This window comes from Colletotrichum chrysophilum, assembly GCF_026319265.1.
Source record: "Colletotrichum chrysophilum strain AFK26 chromosome Unknown scaffold_94, whole genome shotgun sequence".
Classification (NCBI taxonomy): domain Eukaryota; kingdom Fungi; phylum Ascomycota; class Sordariomycetes; order Glomerellales; family Glomerellaceae; genus Colletotrichum; species Colletotrichum chrysophilum.
The window spans coordinates 54,499-72,485 of NW_026517381.1; the positions used below are offsets into that span (position 1 = coordinate 54,499).

The window sequence follows — 17,987 nt, forward strand, 5'->3', positions numbered from 1 at the left end:
TTTTCATTTTTGTACCTCTCGTTCGTGAGTTATAAACGTCGCGTCACGCCCAAGGTTGTTAGCATATATCGTCAAGTAAGAACCTTTCTTAATAAATGTCACCTTTAGATTAGATGTTATAATTATTTTCTATGATATATAACTTTACTCACGATATCACGTTTTTTCCCCGTGATGCTTTCGTTCTAGATACTCTAAAGCGTATATAATAGTGTCGGTTAATGTGAATAGTGTTCTGATATGGGTGCAGGATATCACACATCACACATCCCATATTTCATCCTCATCAATATCAATGTAGTTGATCAGCGGTACAAACTTCGCCGGTGTCGCAGGTGACTGAGACGAAACTGCGAGCATTTAGTCATTGAATGGTAGGGACTTGTAGCAGGAGACTCACGAGAGAGCTTCATTGTTGAAGCTATGACCGAGTCTAGTGCTCTTGTGCACTGGTCACTGTGGATATCTTGAATGATCTTCTCAAACTGGTAGACCTCGGGGAGTTTCTCGTGCGAGAAGGACTTGAGAGCTCCCAGGTCATGTCGCAGCATCTCTTTGCCTGTGCTTGTGTCAGCCGGGTCCATCTCACTCCCTGATATGTCTAACTATTCCATAGGATGATAAATTACCTGAGAAATTAGCCTTGAAAGCGTCAATGATCACCGAGTCGTTACGACGCCGCCTGCGGAATGATAGTAGGGCAGCCATCATCGGCAACGCCCACTCGTCCCCGAAACAACCGATCGCAAGGCTCAATGCCGTGCGAACCTCGAGCCGGGTTGCAGAGGTTGTGACCGCGAAGCAATCTGTCCGCAGCTTGCAGACTCTCTTGGCCAGCTCTGGCTTCTCGTTCGGCTCCTGCATCTCAGGACACAGCTTGAATAGGCCGTGGCCTATGATGTCCTGCAGGCTGGCGGAGATCGAGTGGCCTTCTATGGACAGGGACCCTTGACACAAGTACTCTCCAAAGTTGTACGAGGTGTTCCGGCGGAGGTGTCGTATTTTGGAGAGATTGTACTCTCTGTGCGAATCCTTGCCGGCGTAGACATTCAAGAGAGCGGTATCCGGGATGAATGCCCCTGGCGGGAGGCCCGAGGTGTCTAGCACGAATACTTGGATATCTGAGAGGTTATCGGGGTTGGGCTTAATGTTGCGGTAGAGAGCGTATTGGAGTGCAAAGAGGAGCGAGCTGGACCAGGACATGAGGTTGTCGCTGTCACGGGGCCAGTTACGCAGGTGACAGTTGAGCATCTCTGCAGCTTCTCGGACTGGCATGGAGAATATGTCTTTGGTAGCACCAGTCTTACCCAGTGTTGCCGCCTTTGAAAGGACATGCTCGACCGTGGTTTCGCCAGCCGTGCTGGCTGCATGGACCCGGAAGAGATATCGAGGGATATCCTCGAGAGCCTGGTAGATCTCCGGGTGGTCATGTCGTGAAGGTGAGAATGGCAGACAGCTGTGGGCTGCAGTTGTTTGGGTTGCAGTTGAAGAAGTCTCGCTTGCCGTTGTGGAGGCTGACGCCTCCATCTCAGGGGAGGAAGCCATGTGGCGTATGAGGCTAGGAAGCTCTTGTGGATAGCAGGTGCTTGATTGAGCTGGAAGAGACGAAATGAGCTTGAGATAGACTGCAAGCTAGGCGTACAAATGACGTGGGTATTTAGAATAGATTGATGCTAGGTGGTATTGGAGGAGATATGTGATGGATAGACCACACTAATTGCCGACGCACAATTGAGTAAGATGTGGAGGATGTATGCTGCATATGAAGGAAACGAGTGTCTTCACTAATTATAATAGGAAGAGTGACGAGAAAGCAGGCTGCGATCGCTCCTCCATCATGTGTCTACAGCCCCTTGTGTGGACGGCCTCCTGCATGAGAGCAGCACCATTCGTGTGCCAAAAGAAGGCCCATCAGACGACCTCGCCAACGAACTGGGCAATTATTGAACGAATTGGCTGCTCAGCTCGGCTTGGCCACCAACAGAAAGAGACTCCGATTGAAGGGTTCGTGAACAGGGGCGTTCTCAGGAAGAGGAGATTGGAGGCTTCAAAGGCAGCAATGTGGCTGGTGGCCCAAACTGGCAAGGCGGCTCGCTGGCTGCCTGTTCGGCCAACTGCCACTGCCTGTGATGTTCGTCCTGTGCAGTGGAGCAGATAAGATAAGGTTAAGGCCGGGCCAGGCAGGCGGCTCTCCAGTGTCCTGCTCGGATATCTTTTCCTCCGCATTCCGCCCAGGCTCAGCTGTCAAATCAGAAGGGCCAAAGCCCCCGGAATAGTGGAGAAAGTGGTACTGGGCAGCGAAGCTCTTCAGCGCCGAGACGGCAGGCCATTGGCGGCCAGCAGCAGCAGCCAGGTGTCCCCCTGGCAGCGGCGTCCAGTGGGAGCGGGACCTGGATGAGGTCAGTGCCTGGCCCACATCAGCTTCCACACCTTCCATGCTGCTTCACTGCTGGCTATCTGTCCAGGGGAATCGCGATCACCAGCACCACCAGCCTGCATTCCCTAGCCTGCCACGCCTGCCTGCCTTCGTCATCACGGAACGACACTCAACACCACAGCGACACGGACTGCCTCCTTGTTTTCGACCACACACGACACCCGCGATCCTGCATCACATTGGCACCGACAGCCCTCTCCGCGCACCCGCACTACCGCCGACACAGTCACTTCCGACGTACCTCGCCTTGAACCTCCGCCGATCCGATCCTCCTGCTCAGCTTCGACCCCGGCACCTCCGTGCCTCCGACCCGCCGTCAACCCGATCGCCATCCGCTCTATCTCGTCCTCTTCCTCTCCTCCTCCCCTCTTGCAATCCTGGCTTCCCGGCCGGGTGAGCTGGTCGAGAACGTCCAGCGCCAGTCGAATGAATGCAACCCCTAAATCCATTCCTCGCTGCCTTCTTCCGAAGCTCCCTGCCGTCACAGTGCACGCCGGTCCATCACCACATCCTCCTGGTCCCGACCACCGATGTGCTCCTTACCTCGCGCGAGTCCGAGAGCGGCTCGACCTTCCACGAGGTCATCACCTCTGAGGACTTCCTAGCTAGCCACGTCTTGCGCATACCCGCCTCCAACACCGCCGGTGCCGCCGGTGGCAAGGATGTTGCACAAAACTTACGGGAGCTGAGGGGGAAGGCGAAGCAGTACCAGACCATCAACGGCCGCACAGTCGTCATTAAGGATACGCACGTCTACAGTAATAAGGGTGCGCCCATCCTGCTGACCAGACAGCCCATCAAAGACATCAGCTGACGTGTGCGACTTAGGCTTCAAGTCCCTTGCCCAGGCTCAACTGCTCAACGACGCGACATGGTATCCCGACCTGCTCGAGCCCCGCCAATGGCTGATATATTACATCTCCCGACCTCTCGTGGGAGTATGGGACGAGATCAAGATTGTGCCTGCCGTGCTGATCGAGGGCATTGCGAGAATACAGGCTCTGGAGCGGAGTCGATCGGCAGCAATGGAAGGCGAGGGCGCAATGCTGCCCCGCAAGAAGGACATCAAGAGCTTCCACGACCTGCTCAATCACTTTCCGATCATTGCGCGACAAATGCAACCCGGGTTGGAGAAGCTGTTCCGCGAGTTCACGACCGTCTTCGAGCGACCGCTGCCGCCGCCCCCCTCGGCGATGCGCATACCCGACCCCGAGCCCGAGGGGCTAATTGCGACTGCCATGAAAAATGCGCGCTCCAATAGCATGAACGCTGCCAGAAGACCCAACAGCATACCCAATGGGCTGCCAGTGGCGGAGAATTTCTACGCAGAGGACGATGAGGACGTTATGAGGGCTTCTCTCGAGACTGCGGTGACGGCGGCCATTGATTTGTTCCAAGGGGTCGACAAGCAACAGCTCTCAATGCTTGGTGCGACGACGGATTTGACTGGACCTCGGGTTGAGAGGCTCATCGAACGATACGTTACCGAAAACGTGCACCACCTCTTGTTCCCACGCCTCAGCGCAATGAAGCGGCCGTATGATCTCGAATTGGAGGCCAAGATCCGGCAGATGGAGTTCATCGACTTGTCGCAGCTGGGCATTGTCATTGAAGGCGGCTGGCGCGGGAAGCACGAGCTGACGATACAACTCGGTCTTGCCGTGGAGGAGTTCAAAAAGATGGCTGTCGCCCTGAGCCCACAAGAGATGCTTGACCTGTTGCTGTCGACCATCAAGGCCGTCACTCATCTGACGGACCTCTCCCGGGCGCAAGCGGCTTCTTCATCAGAGAAGCCTACCCTGACCGTCAATGCTGACACTCTTGTGTCGCTACTCCTGTTTGTGGTTATTCGGGCTCAAGTCAGGCATTTGCATGCACGTCTGATCTACATTCGCCAATTCATCTTCATTGACGACGTCGACAATGGCGAAATGGGTTACGCCCTGAGCACTTTCGAAGCCGTCTTGGCCTACCTTGCTCTCGATTCATCGGGACTGAGAAGAGCCAGCAAGCGAAACAAGTCGCTTTGGGATGCCGTGTGCAACGGCACGATGGATGGAGTCAAACGGATCATGGAGCCGGACTCAAATGCGATTGTCGACGATGATATCTATGACTCCCCGGTGTCAAGTCGCCGGCCGTCAGGCACGTGGAGCTACACGAATGGTTCTGCGTCCAGGCGATCTTCCACGGCGGCCACAGCATCCGATCGCTTCTCCTCTGGCTCCGGCCTGAGCCACGTATTCCCGTTCCAAGTCGAGGACAGCGATACAGACCTTGACTTCCCCCTGCCTCCCGCGCCCCGAAAAGTGAAGCGAGTAGCTATGGACACAAGAAGCATGTCCAGCGGATCCGAGATTTCTTACCACTCCAGAGCGACAAGCAATGGGACCATCGGCAGCGTGCTGGAAGGCGATATTTCTATTGATCGCTTGTCGCAGACACACAATTCGTTTGGCGAGTCACTTCTGATGATGGCCGTGCAGAACGAGAGACCCGAGGTTCTCAAATACCTGCTGTCGCTAGACGAGTACTACCCGCCAAAGATGATTCTCGACGACATCAACAATGAAGATACGACACTGTTAAGCGCCGCTGTTCAACTAGGTCACGCGGAGATGATTAACACCATCCTCAACTTTGTCATGGCGGCCGCGACAAAAGAGCGCCTAAGGGAATACCTCGCGCAACAGGACATTTGGGGGCGCAGCTGCGCGCATTACTTGTTCCACGCGCCGTTCCTCATATCTCGCATAGGGAAATTAGTTCCCTGGCGGCAAAAAGACAAGAACGGCCAGACGCCACTTTTTGCGTTGTGTCGCTCCTATGACCATGTGCATTACCATGAAATGGTGGATGCCGGCCTTGACGCGGCCACGGAAGCCCAGGGTGACGGCCTTCCGCTCCACATTGACAACCATGTGGATGGCAAGGGGAATACGCTGCTTCACATTGTGAACGATCCCCATCTCGCAGCCAGGGTTCTTCAGCAATGCGATGTTGACGTCAACGCAACCAATGAAAAGAAGTTTACGCCGTTGATGGTCGCCAGCAAGTATGGCCGGCTGGACATGGTGAGGACGTTGTATGTGGATGCACGAGTCGACGTTGCAGCCCGAGAGCTCCGGAGCCTGACGGCCGTCGAGCTGGCCAAAGACGACGACATTCGAAATAAGATTGACGACTTGGCACTGTTTAGCATGCCCCCTGCGGCGGATGCCCGTATCACCGGTGTCGTAAGGGCCTTTTTTGTTGAAGATGCGACCATTCGCTTGGTCTTGAAATCGGCCGCCCCCGCCGACCACATGAGCTACACTGTCACGACTAGCCGCCGCAACCTCTCCGATTTCGAGCATCTCGGCAATCTCCTCGCGCTTGAGAACCCGGCGTCGTGGATACCCGCCGTAGCCGGGGTGCGGTCGCCGTTCCAGATCCCGTCGAAGCCGTCGAGAGCAGTCTTGCGGGACATCCAGACTAGGACCGACTGGTTCCTCAAAATCATGCTCCAGCACCCCACATTCGCTACGCACGAGATGCTGTGGGAGTTCTTCCTCGTACCCGATATCCAGCTGGGTATGATGGAGCAGAGAAGCAATCTGAAGGCGGAAACACGTGCTGAGAAGGTGCGGGAAGAGTACGAACCTGTGAAGGATGTGCGGGAGGTCGAGCAGTTTGTCGACCACGCCAGAGAGATGGTGCGGAGCGTCAACTATTCCACCAAGAGCGTGGCCAGAAGAGTCAACGCCATCGGGATCGTTGCATCAGGTAAGCCCCGCCTCGTCAATTGAATGTTCACCTGCTAACGCTTCCAGACCTTCATGATGCAGCAGCTCTTCTGCACCGCGCCGTATCAACGCTGCCGTTCCTGCCACTGGCATACATCACCGCATTGGAATCATACGTACGCACCGTCACGCCGATGCAATCCAACCCTTACGCCATCTTCCACTCCACATTTCTCGCATCGCAATCGACGATCCAAGGCCTCCTGTCAGCGCTGGCGCGGCCACCGGCGCTCATCACGCAAATCTCGACCGCCCGCAAGGCAGTGGAGCGAAACTATAACTCGCTCAACCGATCGACACGGTGGCCACTGGGACTACTCGACGACACGCGACAGCGACTCAACGAGGAACGCGAGGAGAAGGCGCGACAGTCACAGGAGCAAGTAGACGATCTCGGTCGAGAGCTCCGGTACCACCAGCAAGTAGTGGCCGGGGAACTTGCCGGATGGCAGGACCTGCACGAGAAGATGGGGCGACGGGCGATCAAGGAATTCGCCAAGGGAATGGTGATCCAAGAAAGACTCCGGCTCGACGGGATGATGAGGGCTCTGCGCCGGCTGAGGGAAGGCAAGGCGGAACTTGCGACAATGGCGGAGGTTGTTTCAGGGCAGTCGAGTATGAGTCAATCGACGCACGACGGCATGGGGATGGGAAGGATGGTGGATGCGGGCGAGGGAGCCAGCAGCGCGGGTGCAGCAGCAACAGCAGCATCAGCCGGCAACAGCAATGGAGTCGGCAGCAGTAGCAGCAGGCTGGGAGCGGGCGACGAGGCGGTGGCGAATGCAGTAGCAGGATTTTAGCCTCGCCCCCGGTTCCATGTTCGGCTGTCTGCTTTGGTATGGTCTGCGGGCTGCCTGGGATGATGTGCATACACGTCGGTCGTTGGAGCAAACCTCAACACCAAGAGCGACGCGTGGTATGGGAAATGCGACGCGTCTGGGGGCATCGGGTGGCTGTGACTGGGTGACGGGTGGGACGGATGACCACCTCGGGACTACGTTGCGGCAGCAGCAGCAACACTTGGAGAAAGACACGGCCGGCGCTGGGTGTGTAGGTGTGTGTGGGATGAATGGGGCCACCTCACCTCACCTTGCATGAGACAAGACCACACACGTCCCGAGTTTTCCCATCAAACACTCGAAACGAAACTTTTTTTTTTTCCTCTTTTGCGTCTCTCTCGATGTAGCAAGTAGACCACTTGTTCGATTCCGTCTTGTGCGTGTGTCCTCTTTTTTTTTTTTCCCTTTCCCTCTCTCCTTTATGATGGATACCCTTCTGGCGTCCTTGGCGTGGGTTTAAACTAGACGGTGGGTTCGGCGGACGAGGGTGGCCCGTTTTCCTGGGACACACAGAATAGACGATGGATACTACAGACCACAAACAACCCAGAATATTTTTTTTTTCTCTTTGGAAAGTGTATCCGATGGATGCCCTGAATTCTTTCCACGTGTCGTGACTTACATGGTCCCTTGTTTGAAAATTCTTTTCCTTGGTGATGATGACTGTATGTCGGTGTGTGTTGGCCGCTGGGTCCCGGTTCATATGATTCAAGAACCTGAAGCGGACGGGGGTAAGAGTTCGTGTAGGGCTTGACCGTATTGTCGATGGGAAGCCGAGCGTAATTGCCATGGTGTCCTTTTCCGGCTTTTTCCTTTGGATACTCACCACGGTGAAGGTAGAAGACGGGCAGGTGAGTTGATGAGGACCCAACCACCCCGATTTTTCCGGGCAGACCGGGCATGCTCCGAGCCCAGGCGTTTTTTTGGTGTAGGTGTAGGGCAGCACCGAACCCGAACTGCCGGGGGTGGGCGTGGCACTTTTTTTTTCTTGCGAAGATCAGCCATGGGTAGTGTTCTTGGAAGCGACATCTTCTTCCCCACTTGACGGCCAACGCTTTGTGACTCATTTTTCCTTGTCTAGCTATACTAGCTAGGTAGATGGTTACACTAATATGCAACGATTGCAAAAGTGGGCAAAAGGTCATCATGCATGTTCAGGAAGAGAGAGAGGGAAGAAGACAGGGCCCGGGGGACCATTGGATCGAGAAACAAAAAGGCGGTCGTGAAACATCCCGGGAGGACGGCTGGGCCAATGGAGCGGTCGCGACACGGGTCTTGGGGTGGTGGTGCTTCCCGATTGGGCGGAGGGCGGATCTGCGGCGCGTCGAGATTGGGCGGCGCGTTGGGGGGGAGGGTTTTGATTGGCTGGAAGGGATTTGACTTGGACGGGAAGGGGCACGGGCCACGGGAAGAGGTGGGGGCGTTGTGAGGTGGTACGTACCTGAGGGAAGCGAGAGAGAAAGAGAGAGGGAGGAAACCGAGGATGAGGCGCTTGAAGATGGAAGAGGAGGGGAGGCAGGAGGGAGGTTAAGCGCCTTGTGCGGCTGTGCAACGGCCGGGGGGAGGATGAAGAGAGAGGCTTGTGGGGTTTGTGGTCAGTAGGAAAAGGTCACGGTGCTCCCATCCCCCGTTGAATGGGACGACGATTGCCGAGATGGTATGGGTGCGAGGTGCGAATCATCGGGCTGGGAAGGGATCTGGGAGACGGTGCTTGCCGCCGCACTGTATGAAGGCCCGCGGATGACGATTCTTTTCAATTCATTCAAGACAAGGCTTTTGTGGTTCAGCGTTGCAGAGGGCGGTTGTTTGGTGAGGCTTAGACATTGCGGAGGCGGGTGAGGTAGGCCTTCGGTGAGAGTGAGAGTGAGACTTGCGCGGCTATGTCGTCTTCCGATGACGAAGCGGATGCATTGAGGGGAACGAGGCAGGCGCACATGATCGTCAGCTTCATCGTCGAGGGGCCGACTTCGGGGCCGTCTTTGGGGTCGGGTCGTGAAGGCTGAGGGTGTTACAGAGTGAGACGCCGGGCGGCTGGAAGGCTGCCTCTCTCTGTCTTTCAGATGATGGTGAGAGTGCTGACCGATGGACCTGCTGACTGTCGTGAGACCACCCCCGCTTAACACTTCTTCGTTCCACTATGCTCTGGTGTAAGCGCCGTCCGCCGTGGGACCACCACCGTCCACTTCCAGCCAGGGCCGCCGCCGAGGATCGGGTGCTGTGTAGCCGCCCGGGCGGTTAGCAAGCGGCTGTTTTAGATTGCGGGCAGGGAAAAGAAACAGCCGACGCCCCGCTGCGCATAGATGCTGTCTCGGAAGGAAATGCGACAGGCGCCTGGCAATCTTGGGAGCCGCCTGGCCTTTTCTTTCCCTCGTGTATTTTTTGTTAATTGCTGGTGTGCCCTGGAATCGGTCGAGGGCGCGGATGTCAGGTGAGGCGGAAGGAAATGAGGCGGGCGAGGACGGGAGAGAGGAAGTGTTGAAGGGGATGGGAGAAGGACTGCGAGGTGCGCTGGCAGACAGAGCACACACGGGACGGACAGGAAAGACGAGTTGGGAATGCCCTCGCGAGTGACACGCGGGGGTGCTGCGGCTGTTCCTCGACGCGGCGGACGCTGAAGGGAGCGCAACCGCATCTGAGCGCATCGCATCGCATGTCACGGCGACGCATGACATCGCGTCGGATGACGGTCCACGGTCCACGGCTTACTACACGCATCGCTACCGCGTCTAGGTTCGTCCGTGTCGTCATTTGTTGATGTTGTGTTCGTCCAGTCTGCCACCCCTGTTTCTCGTCTGTGTGGGGGAAGCTAAGGCAGCTCCATCTTTTTGATAGTGGAGAGAGAGAGACAGAAAGGCGCCAAGAGGTTGAGCAGAGAGCTAATGCACGGCCGGGCTAGTCGGTGCCATGTGTCTAAAAATGAGTCATAGCCGCTGTGCAGGGGGGGGGGGCAGACGACGGAAGACGCTGTTGTGGACGGTGAGTGGTCGATGCTGTACAGTGTCTTGATATTGCCGTTTAAACGGTCACTTTGCATTACATCAACTCGATCAAAGACAGTGTAAACAGTGTCGGATGCAGAGCTCCGCCTCAACGGGGTCTCCACCTCCCAACCAAGAAACCGCAGTGAGTGACCTCAAGCCAGGCCGTCTCGATGCCCTGATACGCGGCCGACGAACGTCTCTCTTTGTTCGACTGCAGCAGCCATGCAGATGATGGACTTTGCAGCCTCCCACCCCGTGTTTCAGATTTTTTGCTCTCTCAACGCCTTGGTGGGACCTTTCTTAGTGCAGAAGAGAAGCTGCAGTAGCTCCATCGTCCAGCAGACCGTCGTTCGCTCGTGGCTGATCTGCTCCCACACCCCATGTCATTCTCGTCGTCTCTTCTGATGCTACGCACGAGAAGAGGAAAATACACGACCCAATACGTATCTCTCTATTGCTGCTCTTTACGTTCCCCCCCGGTCGTCGTATGTCGGTAAGCACAAGACAAGAGACGTAGTCGTCCAGGTCTCGGCCCACGATCCGTCCATGGGACCCCGGGAACACCAAGCCGGGCATGCGCAGCCCACCCCCATCGCTGCGTTGTACCAGACCCATTCCCAGTCCCGTCGACCACCAGCACACGCCCTCGTCAATGGTTCAGCAGGCCCAGCGGTGGCCGCGCGGGTCGTCAAAGTCGCGCACCGCATCGCCATTCCCAGATCCATTGGGCTGCGAGCGAGCCTCACCCGCGAGGATAAAGATGCCCTCCCCTCCCCGCGCCTACTGTTCCCTTTCGTTGGCCCTTCTCTCTTCATCCTCATCCTCGTTCCATCTCCTCCTCCTTCTCCATCTCTCCATTTTCTAAAACTCGTCTCCTATTATTGTTTGTTTATGCGACTGCTCTCAATCAATCAAATCTGTTGGAACTCAAGAAGAGGAAATCAAAATACACGTTAGATCTCGGATACTGTGGTCTTGCGGATACTGTGGTCTTGTTGAACGCGGCCCCGGCTCATCTCCCCCTGCTTCACGGCAAACCTGCTCTGCATTATTTTTTGCTCGCCACAAGAACAACATCTCAAAGACTCTGGAGCTGGCCTCCTCCCCTCTCACGAAACACTCCCCGATAATTCCATAATCGTGTCCCGTCGCAAAGACAAACAACTGAAGCCACATTCGCAATGTCCTCGTATGCAACTCCCCCGCCCGCCTCGCTCACTTACACCCATCCTGACGCTCCCCCCAGTCTGGCAGCGGACAACATGTCCTTCGACTTCGTCTTCCCCTCGTGCGAACCCGCAACACCGCCAAGCTTCTCCTTCGACTCCTTCCCCTACGACCTTCCCTACCAGCAGCCCCAGCCGACAACGACAACAACACACTTTGCCGGTGGCCACGCCCGCTCCCGCTCAAACGGCTCCGTCTACTCCTACGTCTCCACCGCCGAGTCCACCCCGGACTCCGTGAGCACTCGCATGACGACCCCGTCCCGCGCGTCCCCGCCCATCCGGCAGCACGGGCCCCTGCTGCTCCCCAAGATCCGCTCCCAGGACCAGGCCATCGAGTCGCCCCCCGCTAAGCGCGCCAGGATATCCCCGAAGCCCCACACCCCGGCTCCGGCCCCGCGCCGTAGCGTCGTCACCGCCGCCGCTGCTGCCGCATTCCGCCCCACCCACGCTCGGAGCTACACCAACCCGGAGAGCCTCACCTGGAACATGCCGTCCTCCTTCGTCAGCCAGCCCGAGGAGCCCTCCACCTCCTCGCTCCTCTGCTCCCCCGTCATCTTCGCCGACGACATGCACTCCCGCCGCGCCTCGACCTGCAGCCTGGACGCCCCCGCCCTCGAGAAGTACGGCTTCCCGACCTACCGCCAGATGCCCGCATACGTTCCCGCTGCCGCCTCCCCGGCGCCGCAGCCCGCCGCCCTCCCCACCACCGAGGCCTACATGTTCCCCTCCTACACCGCCGCCCCGCGCGCGCCCTCCCCGCTGAGCATCGCCTCCACCCCGGACCCGACCCCCAGCACCACCCTCATGTCCTACCTCACCGGCCCCAACCCGGCCCCGTCCCTCGTCCGCACCATCTCCTTCCCCCTCCGCGACCCCAACACGAAGCACTTCTGGTGGGACGTCCGCCAGATCCGCCCCTGGACCGCCTTCAACCTCTCCACCGTGCTCTCCCTCCCCGGCGCCGCCTCCCTCCTCAACTGCCCCGTCCCGGCGCCCCTACTCCCCCACCCGGCCCCCGCCGCCCGCCACCCCGAGACCGAGGCCGCCCTGCACGCCATCTACGCCTCGCACTACCTCCCCAAGCTCAACGCCGCGCTGGCCATCTCCAGCACTCGCCCCATGCACCTCTCCTCCTCCTCTTCTTCTTCAGGCAAGCAATCTTCAGAGCTGCTCTTCACCGCCTCCCCCGCCGGCGAACCCGCCTCCGCAGCCGCCATCTTCGGCGGCAAGCCCACCGCCCGCGTCGTCGGCCTCGTGCGCTCCTTCGACCGCTTCAACACCGGCATGCGCGTCGAGGGCGCCATCAAGCGCGTCGAGTACCTCCGCGGCCTCGCCGCGCTGCACCACGCCATGCGCGAGCACAGCTGCCGCTACGGCTTCATCCTCACCGAGATCGAGCTCGTGGTCGTCCGCAACGGCCCCGACGCCGTGCCCAACTTTGGCTTCCTCGAGGTCTCCTCCGTGCCGCTCGGCGCGTCAGCGGCTGAGGAGGATGGCGACGTGCCGCTGACGGCGTGCCTTGCGCTCTGGGGCCTGTGCATGATGGCCGGGGATGATGCGCCGCAGGCGAGCGGGCTTGGTGTCGCGCACTGGAAGGCGGAGATTGGTGCGCCCGCGGAGGGGACGAGGAGGAAGGCGCTGCCGAGGGATGAGTGGATGCCGAAGCCGCAGTTGGCGGAGAAGAGGGAGGCCAAGAGGGCGAGAGGGTGGATTATGCCCGAGGACCCTGTTGGACGGAAGGAGCTTGGTAAGAGGGGTGTAAGGTACGGTGCCTGCTAGCAGAGTTGCCTGCCTCGCCTGTTTCTTTATTTGTTTGTTGTTTTATTGTTGTCAAGGGCTTTGGCTGGCTCCAATGCCCTCTGTGTTTTATGATGATTGGATTATTGGGTTTATGGGGAAAAGATAAAAAGGGTAATGACTTTTGGGTACATATGGGAATGATGATTACGATGTATGACTGGGAAGGGTATACTGTAGATACAAGCTTTTTAGGTACTTGTAATCACCAATCTTTTCGATGTTCAAACATTGTCTTGTGAGTTGCTCATGCACTCGTCATACGGCAGTATGCGGCAGCCTCCCCAAGGACTTCTCAAAGTCAAGCTGACCAGCTTGAAACTAAAGTCAGCATACATCACGGGCAACCTATTTAAAGCAAGACCGAGACTATGATGACTCTCACAACGAGCAATCAACAGAGCTTTCGCCACGTTTTCGAGTCGACGCAAACTCCCGAATGTGTACCTATGTCTGGTCGTTAGCCACACCGGTAAGAATGTACATATTTCGCAGTCCGCGCCATCTGGTTTACTGCCTTTTTCACGTTTCTCGTCCCCTTTCCAGCATCTCTGGAGTCCGACCGGGAGATATTCTCACGCATTACGTTGGAGATGGACACATTTTGGCTTCTGCTGGTAGATTAGTCCTGTGACTGTCGACATCGTGATGATGTGCTCATCACTGTTGCCTGTCATATTGAAAGCATGGACGACAATTTGTTGGATTTTCTGGTTCGCGTAAGAGAATAAAGTTAACAATCGACTTTAATAGTCGGAGGAAGGTACGATACACGGGGTCGCTTCTCGAGGGCATCGTCCCTCGACAACACCGTACGGCGGAGTAAGACTGATGTATTGCAACCGCCCGGAGAAAGACCATTATTTGTGTATAAAGACGCAAGCCGGTCTTGGACGTCATGGATTCGGGACAAATGAATGTTTGATTTAGGTTCTTGTCAAAAGATCGGAGGCAAAGTTCGCTGGTAACAAATAAGTCTGCCAAAGCTTGAGCAAGGCACGGCTGGTTGCGGTACGTTCGGGTGACTGTGGTCATATGAATGAATAGTATTCCCTCGTTTTCCTTCGCCATAGTCTCTGAAGCATTCAATGTCGGCATTCTAGATGTGGATTTACACCGCGGTGTCGGATTCTGAATCTACCGAGAACGGAGGAGCCAAGAGATGGCCACTGGTGGTTCATTCAGCAACTCCGAACCGTTCAAGTGAAAGGCGTCATTGTCCGCGTACTGTTGATGAGCTGAGGAAACATTTCAAAGTACATTGGTCATTTATATTTCAGATTCCAAATCGTTTGGTGCCTTTCGAATGGCCCAAGAAGCTCTGATGGTCAGTATGTCTACTGCGAAGGAAGCTTGGCCAACTGTATCAGGCAACAAAACAGTATAAAGGTATGCTCTTCCCCCCTTTCCGAACAAGGGATAATCGCGTCGAGCATTCGCCTCTTATTGAATTAACTTGTAAATGAAGTTCCGACAGGAGCTCGGGAAGTCTGTGTAGAAAAGATGCCGTTTGTGCTACGGTGTGCTTATTTCTTCATCACAAAGACATGTGTGTTCGTCTTAAATTCTGCTTCGGGGGTATTCCGCCAAGGATACTTACCTTACCTTTCCATTAAGTCGACACAGTCTCTAACACGCCTCATGCATAGTTCTCATCGACTCTTACGTATGGAAGGAAAGCTTCGCAAGTGTTGAAGCTTCTACTGAGGTTCCCGACCATCTTCCAATTGGTGGATTCCCGCAGCCAGCAAGTCAGTTGTGTCAAAGTCGGATTTGACAGCTCGCTTCTAGAACCCATTCCTAGGGTCACTTGAGGCTGCATCTCTCTATGTAGAAAGAGAGGTGCAAAAGATGATACGTGTCTTTTTCCAAGCAAGGTTTGGCGAAATGGAAAGGGTGGTTGCGTGTTCTATTAGAAATCACTGCAATGGCTGCGTTGATGTCTAGAATGAATCTTCGAAAGACTTCAAAGCACGCTATAGACCCTGGATAAGTCAATTTGATGCCACCGCCGATTGGCCAGTCTTCGCTGATCTCCTACATAGTCTTGTATCGTTCCCGTCCGGATGGTGTTCTACAGAAGGAGAACGTGAGAAGCTTTGTAATAATCATTGGCTTGCCCCCATTAACAATTCACCCCGAACGTGAGACATTGCATGCTCGATAGGCAACCCCATACACGTGCATGTGAAGTCATCAAACTGAGTGGAACTAATTCGGCGCGTATTTCCCTTGAAGAATTTCAAACTTAGCATGTGCTGTAGCTAGTTAAATATGCTGCGATAGATTGGTGCCATCCCACAACGCTATTTGTGATTGGCTTCGCATAAAAGCCCTCCACGTTGACTGTGATGTCTCCGGATTTATCGATACAGCAAATTGAGCATTCCTCTGCAGTTGATACTGCGTCGATCCGCCGCTACTTCAGGCACCAGGTTTCAGTTCCCTAGGTGGTACGCGTGGCAAACTCCCCATACTATGACTTGCAGTTTCGTCTCGTCCACAGTCCTTTTGCTCCGCTATCCACGTATGAAATTGAATAAAACGCAGACATTGATGAAAGCATGCCTGTGGTCACCAGGATCGAACATGGCTGCCGAGAGCTGCCCTGCAGAGGGGCTCAGATCTGCATGAAACGAAACGTTGCGACCCTCTCTGAGGAAATCAGGAACGAATTCCCAGTAGCTTTGATTTTGTCGCTTCGAGAATCCAAGATTTAGACGTCCCCATGATTCTCTTATACTCCTCTAGCTCAAAAAAACACGGGAAGGAATCGCTTCGTCGGCTAGTAGAACTGTGGCAGATACAGCACAAATAACAGGACCCTGGGGTATTAATTACGCGTCAATGTTGTACTGAGGAGTCACCAAACAAATTTGTGCAGGTCGCTGCCGAAACATTGGATGCTGTTAGCGTGATATTGCCTCTTGATCAAAAGCCCACGCAACACGGGCTTTCTCTAGGAAGAGCCATCGCATTCTTGAAGTACCCATAGTAGAAGCACTTATAGTATCTAGGTGCCTTCCTATCGTCGGATTATTCGTGCTGAAGCTTTCAGTTGTCGGGACAGAGAAAGTAAGACTTTCTTCACAGGAGATTTTGGGAAGACCTCATACCATTTTCACCGATATGCCCAGGTGTTACTTAACTACTCAAAGTCCAAGGTGAGGCAGACTTCTTGTCTCGTTCGACAGGCACGTTGCCGCGGCTGGTTCTATCTGTCCATTTATCTCGTAAGCAACTCCTTCGGCGCCTTGCACGTCTTCTTCATAGCCATCAGACTGATGCAAGGCGCCCAGCTGGTGCTATCATGCCAGCTGAGAATATCAGCACATATTGAATGATTGGACGAAATATGGTATGAATCTCCATAGTTCGGTATGGTAGTCGCTTTTGGTGTGGTCAAGCTTTTCCAATGGCAGGGGTGAGCTTGGTTGTCAGGAGCCGTCCCATCGACAGAAGCACAGTCTCAACAAATTGGTTGGAAATGAGAGCGATCCGGCTTCCGAGAGTCATTACTGTGGGTGACTTGCATGAGAAGTCAAACGTGTCGCACGTGCTACTGCTCACTCATCGTCATCCCGACCTCACGATGCGTGGTTTTCAGCTTCAACGCAGTCGAATTTAAATAAGCCATGCGTCCGCTTGTCAAAATTGCGGACAGATATCGGTAACCTTTTCACCTCTCGACACCTGCAACGCAATACATACACAAATGAAGCGCCTCGAAATTCTCGTGTTGACGGCTTTGGCGCTGACAACGTCGGCCACTCCAGTCCGTAAGTTTCATAAGTTTCCTAGCGAGTCGCGCGTGGATAGAAATAGTTCGACTTAGCTTGTTTAAAAAGCCACATAGATGCAGAACTTTGACTTCTGGAATCTCTCTGACCAGAATTATAGACTTACAACCCGACATCTCATTGGTACCTCGGGCTGAGATATGCCAGTGGTTTGGCGAAGCCCCATTCTGCGATGCAAAATGTCCCGACGGATGGAAAAAGGAGGGGCAAGATGATAAGGGAGGAGGTCATTCTTGCGTGACTGGAAAGAAGTTCTTCTGCTGCTTCAAGACCGACGACAATGGCAAGGGCAGTGGGAAGCAAGCTGCGTGAGAACGCAATCAGTGGACGTTGAGTCGCTATCTACTTCAACGATTCAAGATATTTCGCACTTCGTCTTGATTCTGTGGACGGTAAAAAGTGTTGCAGCTTCCTTGTCCGCTGTAATCGAGAGGTCAATTTCAGAGACAACAGGTGGTCAACTTTCAATCACCAATGCGGGTTTTGTGTTCTCGGTTAGTGTGCGGCAAAGCATATTCCTCCAGTCTGGAACAAATCAAATATTTCGATGCGCCATGTCTGGAGCATGGAAGACTTCAATAGTCCTGAACCATTCGTACAACCAAGTCGTATTTAGAAGACTCTACTATCCTGGAAAGCTACTGCCAACTCATGTATAGACTCAACAGGAGGTCAGCCCAACCAAAGCCTTGCATCGGGAAAAATGAAAGACATGTTCACCCGAGAAATCAGTAAGATTGCACAGTAGCGAATTTTGTGGGGTGTTTGTGTCATCACGCGGCATTCTGGCTGACATCCTGTTTTCCCATTCAAACAGTCACGAGGAAGCCATGATACCTTGCTTCGAGAAATCTGAGACAGGACACGCCAAGCGCATACTTCGCCATCCTCTAATGTCTGAATTTGTCACTGTGAGGGACCCAAGTGATGGTCCCTGCATCCACTGGAGCACAAGTATGGCAGTTTGTTCAAGTCCATTACAGAGCAAGATGTGAGAACCTTGAACCTGGAACTGGTACTGTACCCCTTTTCAAGGTTTCATCACTTCGTCGAGCCTCGTTGTGTGACAAGGTCTACCACGTCTGTTCCATGTCAAAAACCAAGTTGACAGGTTCTTGG

At 54.9% G+C, this 17,987-nt stretch overlaps 3 protein-coding genes across 3 annotated transcripts; 2 read left to right on the top strand and 1 right to left on the bottom strand.

Annotated features, from left to right (window-relative positions):
- Positions 1-261: 261 nt before the first annotated feature.
- COL26b_009606 (uncharacterized protein) lies at positions 262-1,275 on the bottom strand (the record flags this gene model as incomplete). Its single annotated transcript, XM_053182328.1, has 3 exons — positions 262-350; positions 401-559; positions 630-1,275. 3 exons carry the CDS (start codon positions 1,273-1,275, stop codon positions 262-264), a joined length of 894 nt encoding a protein of 297 aa, XP_053033708.1.
- A 1,592-nt stretch (positions 1,276-2,867) lies between these two features.
- Positions 2,868-7,022, top strand: COL26b_009607 (uncharacterized protein; the record flags this gene model as incomplete). The annotated part of the gene is made up of 3 exons (XM_053182329.1): positions 2,868-3,204; positions 3,266-6,202; positions 6,250-7,022. 3 exons carry the CDS (start codon positions 2,868-2,870, stop codon positions 7,020-7,022), a joined length of 4,047 nt encoding a protein of 1,348 aa, XP_053033709.1.
- Positions 7,023-11,223: 4,201 nt separating this feature from the next.
- Positions 11,224-13,050, top strand: COL26b_009608 (uncharacterized protein; the record flags this gene model as incomplete). The annotated part of the gene is made up of 1 exon (XM_053182330.1): positions 11,224-13,050. The coding sequence occupies one exon, from the start codon at positions 11,224-11,226 to the stop codon at positions 13,048-13,050; it is 1,827 nt and encodes a 608-aa protein (XP_053033710.1).
- Between the last annotated feature and the right edge of the window lie 4,937 nt (positions 13,051-17,987).